This window comes from Euprymna scolopes, chromosome 40 (assembly GCF_053919585.1).
Source record: "Euprymna scolopes isolate OS-2025 chromosome 40, ASM5391958v1, whole genome shotgun sequence".
NCBI classification, from domain to species: domain Eukaryota; kingdom Metazoa; phylum Mollusca; class Cephalopoda; order Sepiida; family Sepiolidae; genus Euprymna; species Euprymna scolopes.
The window spans coordinates 62,995,006-63,007,505 of NC_136521.1; the positions used below are offsets into that span (position 1 = coordinate 62,995,006).

Genomic DNA, 12,500 nt, shown 5'->3' on the forward strand with positions numbered 1-12,500 from the left:
AATTTATTATACCATACCTGTTTACACTGAAACACTTATCACAATATTCTGTGGATCTATATTAAAAAACCTTGTTAAACTTTGTGACATATTTACATTCTATGGAGGTCAGGTGTGAACGAACACCCCATAATTTTATCATACCATATTTCTTCAAACCGAAACATAATTATTAAAGTATATTTACGCAGATAGATATGAAAAGTCTTTATTAAAGTCTGTGCCTATTTCCATTCTATGGAGGCCAGGCGCGAACGCAGACCCCACAATTTTATTTTACCATCCCTATTTAAGTAAAAACATACTTATCAAAGTATTATTATGTACATCTATATCAGAAACACTTGTAAACATTTTTTTATATTATTTTTTAAGTTTTTATTTCCATACTTTGTGGACCAGGGTCGTACGCAGACCACAAAATTTTAATGAATCATCATTATGCCAGATCAAACATACCCATTCCTGTGTCTCGATACATTTTCTATCATTATTTGTGATCAGTTTTCTATAATAGTCAACCATATAGGAGCCTATTCGTGACCAGCCACACACACAGACGTTCAGTGGTGGCGGGTGTCCATTTAAATAGACATTCCGACGAGTTATTTACGGCCGTCGCCTCCATGGTCGGTTCTAGGTTCAATCCTTGGCTAGGGAGCGATGCTAGTCTAGCGGCACTGATGAGTTGTGATACAGCGAAACAAGACTGTATGTCGTTGACTATATATATATATATATATATATATATATATATATATATATATATATATATATATATATATATATATATATATATGATAACTTCCTTCACACCAAGACTACGGATACTTACTGTAAGAGTGCCTGCACGTGGAGTATTTTGTGGTAAAAATTATTTATTTTTTTATTTTGTGGTAAAAGTTGCACAATCTCTCTCATCTCGCCATACCAGTTGGAAGTGGATGTCCTGGACCATCGGAAGCAATGCTGAGATACACGGAGACCACACGCAACAAATAGAATTCTCAAATGGTCACCCATCCGGTACTAGTCAGGCTCAAGTTTGCTTAACGTCAGTGATCTGAACGCTATCGATCTCCTAAAAATCCGCCGCGTCCGTCGAATATTTTAAGCAGAGATACATACATACATACATTTAAACAGACAGGTAAAACTTATATTATGGATGTTTTTTCTCGCGTTTTGCTTTAACTGAGATCTTTACAAATTATCATGGATTGGTTAAAATGTTTTTTTTTTGTTTTTTTTTTTGTCTTTTTGTTTGGAATCCGGTATTGTTTAACAGAGGATGGCCGCTCCTAGATCCGCTGTTTTCACTTAACCCCCCCATACACAGCATCCAGCCTTACAACACACACGCCAATCATGACTACTTTAGTCGCAGTTCTCATTTCGATGTGCACACGTTTGCTTGGAGGTAGTTTTTCTTTTCAATTTAATATGATATGCTTCTGAGGGAAGCAGTTTCCGTCACTTTAAAAACAAAGAGCCGGGAAAGTGACATTACACAACTGTCAAGAAATCAGTTACACCGTGTCGTGCGCAAAGCATCTTCCCTCGCTCCTTTAGGCCACTGTCGACTCGTACACGAGGGCGGGGCTCTGTCAATATTTGTCAACATCTTAAACTCCTTAGGGTCTGAATGGGACTTGATAGACACCAGAAGCAGTTGTAAAAAAACAATAAATAAATAAATAAATAAATAAATGCATATAAATTAAAAAGAACAAATAAGAATAAAGAAATTGACAAGATGGACTTGGCAGCGAATATGATGCCGTCTCCAATCCAATTCGTCCGACTAGAACGGTTCTACGCTAAGGGCGATCCAGCATGAAGTCTTTGACGTCTTGGAGACGGTATTTAATAGGAATGGTGGCGTCGATCTTTGACGATAGTGTCTTAGATGATAAGTTTTGCCGCTGCTGGGAGAGACGACAGATTTTGTTTGTAACGATACGTGTCGGTTGGGCATTGATTTCAAATTAACATATAGCAGCAAGAGCAGCTGCCTTTGCCAGCTGGACTTTTAAGGAAAGTACAGAGCAAACAAAACAAAAAAAAAGAAAAAGGAAAAATGTAGGATGAAAAAAAAATAAAGCGAAGAAACCTATAAAGGATTTTGTTTTTAAATTAGAAAAAAAAATATGAATAAAAAGCTTCGTTTACTTGATGGTTTCGTACAAATAGAGATAGAATGGCTGTCTGCTGAATTTTACGACATATCATCCAGATTGGAACAGTGCAATAAAATGATTGCTGAGAGAAACCAAACGCAAAAAAAAGACACATAAAGTTATTATATTAAAGACATCTTGGCTGTGTGTATGTACGCATGTGAGTTCGTTCCCTATGGGCTCCTAAATGGTCGGCCTGATTTTTTTCAAAGTGCATACAAATATACTTGATGTGTTTGGCAGCGTTCTTATATAGATTTTGTATGTGATTGTTTTCGAGAATTATACATAGTCGAAAATATCCGTTTAAAGAATTTTTATTAACACTTTAAATAGTTTAATATCACAAGTGCATTCGAGAAGTTTTATTGCCGTCCAAGCAGTAAAGCGCGGCACATAAAACACACAGAAGGTTGTTTTATATGACAGGGGTGCGTTCGAAATAAATATTTCTGTTTAGATCACAATCGAACCATAATACTTGAATTTTGCATTTTAAACTTTAATTCAAGCCATTATATAAAACAAACCTGGCGACCCGTCATTGCCCGGTCGTAAAACACGCTTAAATAGTATAATTTTGTTAATGTAGATTTCAAATTAATTATTATATTCTGTTTGATCCAATATATAGTAATGATTTTAAAATATTTAAAAAAAATGACTCGTCCGCCACAACCAAGCATCGAAACTAAAACGTTTAGCTTACGATTTACCTTTTTCTTTGACGTTAATGCCTGTGCTATGAAGACATGTTTAATGCAAGGCTAAACATTAAAACATAAGAAAATAGCTATTACGATACGCATGCATATTTGTAAAGCTGTCTTTTGACCATCGCCTGCAAATTCCATTTTTTAAATCGTCACTATTTTGCAACGATTTTACCCGGCTAAAACACAAGTATAAAGTTTCGCAGAATACCCTATATATCAAGTTTCATGCCTATAAACTAAAAACTGATAAAGTAGTTTGGTAGGCAATTTTTCTTAAACCAATATATTTACACATACGTAAATATATATAAAAAGAGGTGTGTGTTTACTAAAAGCTTTATACGCAAATGTTATACAAGTATAAACCATGTAGAATATCTGCATGAATATAATTACATGCAATAGTTAACTAAACAAGATCATCTCATAAGAAACCCGAACAAAAACTAATTGGTAATTAATTGTTATGAATGTTTAAAAGAATATTAGCTAGATCTTTTGCAGATTAATGCATTTTCACGACTCATATATAACAAAGTTTAAACTTTCTTTTTAAATAAATAGAACAAAAAGTGGTTTTAATATGAATATCAATACACAGAAATAAATTATAGGAGTATAGATGCCTATAATATGAGCAATGGGTCCACTATCGTGCAATGTAAAGTACAAACGTGGACGCATGTGAAGCTTCCTCTCGGTGCACCACGATTCGTGGTCAACTAGAACAGGCAATTAATCGATTTGATTGGAAAATGGGCGATATCAATAAAATATGGGAGGATGAAACGATCGCTAATCCTCACACCGCTGCTTGGATGTAAGGGTTTACTATTTAAGACCACATCTACTGAAACAGTTTTTTTTTTGTTTTGTTTTTTTTTTTACATAGGCGTCACCACTTATCAATACGATAAGAACAAGGTTTATTGAGTGTACAATAGTCTATGGCATAATACAGTAATCGTTAGTAGTGAAAATTTGGAAAATTGGATTTCTTATAGGGAAAATTATCAAGAATTTGTTTAAGTTAGACTTGAAGACAATCAAATTGTAATCAGATGGAAAACAGGCCAACAGAAGAAAATTCTACAGGCGTGCAGTTCTTAGAAAGAAGCTTTGTTCATGGAATCTACGTTTTGGTTTAGGCACAGATAAAGAGTAGGGAAAATTATTGACAGAGGTTTCAGTGAAAGCTTGACGAGAGGGGACCATAAATTGGACCTCATACGAGCACTTATCACGAAAATAACGATAAAGCTGGACAAGCCCGCAACGTCTCTTTTGTGGGAAGGAGGTTGTAAGAAAGAGAAAAGGGCATCGCGCACTAAGCTACGAAGTCTATTTTGAACTCTGTCAAGGCAGGATAGGATTCTTCTAGCAGTTCCTGACCAGATGTGGCAACAGTACTCCATCCTTTGATGTAATTGGCTTTTATATAGATAGAAAATTGCATCAGCAGTGAGATATCTACTGAAACGGTAGAAAAGGCTTCCATTTTTCCAGATACCTTGGCAACAGATCTGATGTACATGTTCCCTTTCAGATCAGAAGAAAAGATCAACCCCAGAAGCTTGTCAAAATATGGAGCCTCTGCATTGATGCTAGATGAGGATCAGGGCGTTGATGATGCAAAGATAGACGTTTGGTTTTAGATGCATTAAAAGTCACCTCTTTGGCCATTGTACTACGTGCTCAAGATCAGAGAAGAAAGAATCAGAGAGAACTTGGTCGTGTACGGCCTTTGGTGTGTTGCGATAGATGGTAGTGTCGTCAGCATAAATATCTACAAATGATCGTAGGGTGTGCAGCGAGATGTTAATTGATATTAAATTCGAACTTCTGTATGTTAGTAGTCAGAAAAACTGAGACTGGGAAGTAATTTCCAAAAAGAAAGAAACTATTAGAGTACTTTCCAGCATCTAGGTATCTCACTAGTATAAGGGTAGTACTTTGCTGCTTGTAGGTTTTGTCAGAGATGTTTACATCAAGAGTGTGCGAGTCAGTCTGGTTCGTCAGAGAATATTCCATTAAAATACATGTAAAACAGGAACAGAGAGGCAATATTTCGGCGATGCGACAGAGGTTGGTTAATAGTACGGGACCTATAGGGTTTGAGACTCTTTTTTAGACAGTGTCTAAGAACGGAAGACTTTTATATACTCCATGCATGGGCTAAAGATTGCTTTGTAGAGATATACTCTCAGGTATGAGTAATTTTCTCGCACGGAAAAGAGAGCTCACCTTTTTCGCAGCAGCCTTAGCATTGCCTTCAATGTTTTGTTTCAACTCATGTTGCCTGGGAATGCAAGGCCAATCAGACCGAACAGACCGATTCCAGGTAGTGCAGCATAGCAATAAGTGGTTGAAACAGATTATTGTAATTATTAAATGAAAGAAGCTTTCTATTGGCAGTATTGAACTTTACCATCGGGTGGTGGTAGTGGAGGTGAAAGCAGTGGTGACGGCAAAGTGGTGGTGATTGCAGCGAGGTGGTAGTGTCAGTGGCGAGGTATATAAGAAAAGTTAACATGCATGTTTCGATGGGGTAATATGTTTGTAATTGGGGTAATTTATTCATAAAGATTGCCTCTTGTATAGTGGGAAACCATGTTTGTAAATCTAGGGAGCGTTCGTTTTTGTTGGGAAAGTTACTTTCTGGAATGACGAATAGTCAGTTCTCAGCTTACCTTGGGTTTTGTGGCTGTAGTGGTTGTGGTAGTAGAGGTTATGGTGGTGGTGGTGAATAGTGCCGATGGTGGTGGTAGTGGAGGTGAAAAAGCAGTGGTGACGGCAAAGTGGAAACAGTGGTGTTGCCGAGGTGGTGGTGATGGCAGCGAGGTGGTAGTGGTAGTGGCGAGGTGGTGGTGGTGGTGGCGGCGGTAAGGTGGTTTGCGACGTTAGTTGTGGTGGCAGAGGTGTTGGTTGCGTCGGTGGTGGTGGTGGTGGTGGTGGTGGTGAATGGTAAGAGTAGTGGCACTGCATTGGCAGTATTGAAGTTTACCGTCTCTTTAAGCCTCTATTAAACGACTGAGGCTCTTATATCGTTGGTTCCGGAAAATTCCAAAATTTTTATAATGTAAATATTTATAGTTTCATGTAAATAGTCCGGATTCTAACAAAAAATCTAAACTTCCTAACAATCATAATATAACAACTAGAAGTCTTCCTCTAAGGTTTCATCAATTGCTTTAGATATGTATGCATTTGTTCCTCTCCCCCCCCCCATGTCTGTTATACAATGTAGCATCATCAGCAAATATACTGTAGTGGTTGTAGTAGTAGTTGTCATGCTGGTGGTGGTGAATAGTGTCGATGGTGGTGGTAGTGGAAGTGAAAGCAGTGGTGACGGCAAAGTGGAAAACGTGAAGGTGGTAACGACGTCAGTTGTGGTGGCGGTGGTGTTGGTGGCGTCGGTGGTGGTAGTGAATGGTAGTGGTAGTGGGGTGGAAGAAGTGATGGCAGCAAAGTGGAAGCCGTAATGTTGGCGAAGTTGGGGTGGTGGCAGCGAGGTGGTGGTGATAGCGGCGATGTGGTGGGGATAGCGGCGTGGTAGTGGTGGTGGTAGTAGTGGTGGTGGTGAGGTTTGGAGGAACGCATGTAGGGAGAAATCATTATTTTTGAAATCGGGAAATGGGGAGTTTATGCTATGTATATTATAAAATGAGCCAGATAATAAGAGATAATTAGCCCTAAGAGTGCAATAATTTCTGAATACTGACGGAAGTAAAAATTTTTTAAACAGCAGGAAGAAAGTATCTTATGTGTAACAGTTCTTTAGTGGATATGTGATGTCATTGTTTGTATTGAACTATGTATCACAATATAACTTTTTAAATTTTTATAGAAATATCAATAAACTCAGACTTGTTGCGTCTTATAAGTTTTCTGACCACAGTAATACCTGTTACCCTATCAATAAAAATATCAATATCTTCTAAACATATTTATTAATTAAATATATTTCTAATTTTGGAAATTTCCACTATTAACAAAATAATAAGCTAATAGAACATTTGGCCTTCGGGACAACATCAAAGTGTAGTGTCTGTTCTTCAGATGCTGCACTTCAGTTTCTTGTTCTCTGTCAGTGGAGGAGAAATCCTTCACGATTGAGACAATTTTTTATTTTTGTTCCTTTTTCCCCCCTTAAATAACGACCCTGGTATCTAACTCTGCGGAGGCATTGTAAATAGGAATATCAGTTGCTCTCCCTTGAATCAATTCTCTCCAAAATAAAAGCTTTATGAAAACATTCAGCGCCCGTCTGCTTGTTTTCTTCCTGCATAAAATCTACAAGAAAATACGTATAAACCATACACACACACACACACATATATATATATATATATATATATATATATATATATATATATATATATATGTTGTTAATAAAGAACATTATAGTCTGGAATACCTGGTTGAGCTTTTCGAGGAAAATCACCGTTGAAGCGGACGGATGTTTGACCAAATGGACTTTGCTTTGCACAAGCCGTGCGTTTTGTGGCCTGAAGGGAAGTCCGAGGATCGTTGTATGTTCCAGGAGCTGGATATTCAACGGCAACTTCGTTGAAACGCTGAAATAGATTTGACAAAAAGAAAAGCATATTGAATCGAATTATAAAATATATCATATTCCAAAACAGTTTCCGATTCAATACAAGTCCTAGATGTGAAGAAGTTTTAGTGGGTAGCTGTTCTGTACAGGTTCTGGACTTTATAATTTTGCAAGCAAAGGGTAAAAGATGTTTCTCGTGTTGACAAAAGATTATGGGCTGAAATGCTAAAAGACTAATTTTTTTAGCAATTCTGGTTTTCTATTGATTATTATTATTATTATTATTATTATTATTATAATGATCATTATTTTTTATTATCATTATTCTCATTACTATTATTATCATTATTATCACTATTATTATTATCATTATCATAATGATCATTATTTTTTATCATTATTCTCATTTCTATTAATATTATGATTATTATTATCATTATTATTATTATTATTATCATCGTTATTATTAATATTATCATTATTATTATCATTATTATCATTATCATTATTATCATATTTATTATTATTAGCATCGTTATTATTAATATTATCATTATTATTATCATTATTATCATTATTTTATTATTATCATTATTGTATTATTATAATTATCATCATAATTATAATTATCAATATCATTATCATCATTATTATTATTATCATTATCATCATTATTATTATTATCATTATCATCATTATTATTATCATCATCATCATTATTAGTTGTAGTAGTAGTAGTATTATTATCATTATGATTATTATCATTATCATTATTATCTTGTTTTTATCATTATCATTTTTATTATCATTATTATTATTATCGTTTTTGTTTTCTTAATCTCATTCAACCAGGGAAGTATATATATATATATATATATATATATAGACGAAGCCTTGATAGATACATAACTCACTTTGTTCCTTTTTTTATTTCTCTCTATCTCTTTCTCACTCTCTCATTCTTACTGTCGCTCTCCAATTTCTTTCTTACTCTCTCTCTCTCTCATTCTTACTGTCGCTCTCCAATTTCTTTCTTACTCTCTCTCTCTCTCTCTCATTCTTACTGTCGCTCTCCAATTTCTTTCTTACTCTCTCTTTCTCTCTCATTCTTACTGTCGCTCTCCAATTTCTTTCTTACTCTCTCTCTCTCTCTCATTCTTACTGTCGCTCTCCAATTTCTTTCTTACTCTCTCTCTCTCTCATTCTTACTGTCGCTCTCCAATTTCTTTCTTACTCTCTCTCTCTCTATCTCATTCTTACTGTCGCTCTCCAATTTCTTTCTTACTCTCTCTCTCTCTCTCATTCTTACTGTCGCTCTCCAATTTCTTTCTTACTCTCTCTCTCTCTCTCTCATTCTTACTGTCGCTCTCCAATTTCTTTCTTACTCTCTCTCTCTCTCTCTCTCATTCTTACTGTCGCTCTCCAATTTCTTTCTTACTCTCTCTCTCTCTCTCTCTTTCTTACTGTCGCTCTCCAATTTCTTTCTTACTCTCTCTCTCTCTCTCTCATTCTTACTGTCGCTCTCCAATTTCTTTCTTACTCTCTCTCTCTCTTTCTTACTGTCGCTCTCCAATTTCTTTCTTACTCTCTCTCTCTCTTTCTTACTGTCGCTCTCCAATTTCTTTCTTACTCTCTCTCTCTCTCTTTCTTACTGTCGCTCTCCAATTTCTTTCTTACTCTCTCTCTCTCTCTCTTTCTTACTGTCTCTCTCCAATTTCTTTCTTACTCTCTCTCTCTCTCTTTCTTACTGTCGCTCTCCAATTTCTTTCTTACTCTCTCTCTCTCTCTCTTTCTTACTGTCGCTCTCCAATTTCTTTCTTACTCTCTCTCTCTCTCTTTCTTACTGTCGCTCTCCAATTTCTTTCTTACTCTCTCTCTCTCTCTTTCTTACTGTCGCTCTCCAATTTCTTTCTTACTCTCTCTCTCTTTCTTACTGTCGCTCTCCAATTTCTTTCTTACTCTCTCTCTCTTTCTTACTGTCGCTCTCCAATTTCTTTCTTACTCTCTCTCTCTTTCTTACTGTCGCTCTCCAATTTCTTTCTTACTCTCTCTCTCTCTTTCTTACTGTCGCTCTCCAATTTCTTTCTTACTCTCTCTCTCTCTCTTTCTTACTGTCGCTCTCCAATTTCTTTCTTACTCTCTCTCTCTCTCTTTCTTACTGTCGCTCTCCAATTTCTTTCTTACTCTCTCTCTCTCTCTCTTTCTTACTGTCGCTCTCCAATTTCTTTCTTACTCTCTCTCTCTCTCTTTCTTACTGTCGCTCTCCAATTTCTTTCTTACTCTCTCTCTCTCTCTCTTTCTTACTGTCGCTCTCCAATTTCTTTCTTACTCTCTCTCTCTCTCTCTTTCTTACTGTCGCTCTCCAATTTCTTTCTTACTCTCTCTCTCTCTCTCTTTCTTACTGTCGCTCTCCAATTTCTTTCTTACTCTCTCTCTCTCTCTCTTTCTTACTGTCGCTCTCCAATTTCTTTCTTACTCTCTCTCTCTCTCTCTATATATATATATATATATATATATATATATATATATATATATATATATATATATATATATATATATATATATATATAGCATAAGTACTCGGCGTTGCCGGGTTGCCGTAAAGTTCCGATTGCCATACTAAGTTCCGTTTGCTATACTAAGTATATTGATCATTTTCATCATGATCAATGTCGATACCCCCACAACAATTTCTAAAAATAAAAGAATAGATGAAAACATGTAAATGTAATCTGCCAAAAATGAAGTACGGGATAATGTCCTAACCAGATATTTCGGCAAAAGGATACAAAAAGAATAAACCATGTTCCGGATTTTGAGCATATTTCGTTGCCCGTGCCGTGGAAAGCACAATATCCCTCCAAAAAATAAATGAAAGAATTAAATCAAAGGAACTTTTGTTCCAATAAAAATTACATCGAGTGCCTGCAAAAAAAAAGAAATAATAATAATAATAATAATAATAATAATAATAATAATAATAATAATAATAATAATAAGAGGAAGACCTCCAATCTGTAGTGGAATGGGGGCAAAAGTGGTTGGTCGCGTTCAATGCTGCCAAGACTAAACTAGTTTCATTCAATAATTACAAGAAACCCTCTCTACCACCCATAGCAATGGCCAACGACTCTTTATCTGAGAGTCCATCTTTCAAACTCCTTGGCCTAACGTTCACAGGAAACATGAGTTGGAACAATTACATTGAAGGCATTGCCAGGGCCGCTGCAAGAAAGGTAGGCTCTCTCTACCGTGCTACTACTAACACCCGAAAGTATCGTATACCTCTATAAGGCCACCATTCGCCCATGTATGGAGTATTGCTGCCACATCTGGGCTGGTGCATCTGCTACTAGTCTCTCGCTCCTTGACAAGGTTCAAAAGAGAGTCGCAAACCTGATAGGCCCTGAACTGGTATCTAAGCTTCAGCCTCTGTCCCATCGACGAAATGTTGCATCCCTCTGCCTTTTCTACAAGTATTTTAGTGGTGAATGCTCTGACGAACTGCAATCACTTGTGCCCCCACGACGCGAGCACCCTCGACAAACCCGACAGGCTACTAGATCCCACCCCCACACTGTAGAGATCCCTAGATGTAAAAGATCTTTTTACTCCAATAGTTTCTTCCCCAGAACCGCAAGACTCTGGAATTCCATTCCAGGTCCCTGCTTCCCCAACAGTACTGACGTGCAGAAGTTCAAGTGTAACGTGAACCGACACCTTGCTGCCCAAATCCCTACATAGTACCCCAGTAGTTGTTTCCCCTGATAGTAGCCCCCTACACCAAAGTGGCAATTTGCCTTGTTTGGGGTGAAAATGTAATTAAAAAAAAAAAAAATTTAAATAATCAAGGAGGCAGGCCTGAACCTGAGGTGAATGAAAGGGAAATGTAACCCACTGTTCCAAGACGACTCATGATTTGCGTGATGTGCGTTTGGTTTTTATTTTTGTAAAGGTACTTTTGTCACTGCCCTTTTTTTCGTAAATAAAGGAAACGTTTGATTTACTTTTGTAAAAGCGGGGGTTAGTTCGATTTTTTTTAGAGTGGGGCTATTTGTGTTTCTAAAAGTGTGGCTTAAGTTTGAATTCGAAGCGCTCAAAGATTATGTATAGCCGTTTCAAGAAAAATAAAAACAAACAAATTAAATCTTTTCAGATTATTTGCAAGTGGTTTTTATTTGTTTAAATATTTAAAAAAAAGCAAAAGATTTTTCTGTCTCCACGGAAACATTTTTCAAGCTTATTGCGATTACCAAAATATTTATTTGGGCATAATGTGTTCCTATAACCCTAACCCCACCACAGAGGACAGAGTTAAATACCAGCGTCGTGTTTTAACGTGGAGAAATGAAGGAAAATAAAAATTATCTCAGTCGTGAAAGATTTCTCCTCCACTGAAATAGAACAAGAAATTTAAGTGAACCTTCTGAAGAACAGGTACTACACGTTGATCTTTGCCTGAAGCCCAAGAGTTATTTTTAATGTTTCGAAGTCTCGAGGGAGGAACTCACTTAATACCCATTTTTAAAAAAAGTGGATGTCGTAAATAACAATTCCAATTAAGTTAAATTAAATATATTATCAATCTAATTGTTATTTACAGTTGAAAAAATAAAAAGTTTAAATATAGCAAGTTATAAATGATTTCACTAGAAGCCTTAACTAATATACCGTTATTTAGTTAAATCGATTTTTCTTAATGTAATATGCAAATGAGGTGGCCCCTTAATTGTATATTTTGCAAGAATCATACTATATATAGAAATAAATGAAAGCGTATTGACACGGAAATGTATATATTAATAAAATTGTGAACAAATAAACAGTCAGGAACACACACACACACACATATATATATATATATATATATATATATATATATATATATATATATATATATATATATATATATATATTACACACATTCAATACAATAACTACCATTTTTGTTCTTTCTATCCAATCAAAAGATTTCGTATTGGCATTTATTTAATGTCATATTTTCGTTTTACTTCATGTTTTTTTGCAATTTATATTTTTTACCTT

The 12,500-nt window shown here is 35.8% G+C and overlaps 1 protein-coding gene across 1 annotated transcript in view; it reads right to left on the minus strand.

The window, feature by feature from the left end:
- LOC145265676 (sperm-tail PG-rich repeat-containing protein 2-like) overlaps nt 1–12,500 on the minus strand; it is a 1,924,518-nt gene that overhangs the window by 1,210,874 nt on the left and 701,144 nt on the right. Inside the window, exon 8 of the mRNA XM_080121737.1 lies at nt 7,314–7,473. Coding sequence (XP_079977863.1) covers nt 7,314–7,473 — 160 coding nt within the window. The remainder of the gene's footprint in view (nt 1–7,313; nt 7,474–12,500) is intronic.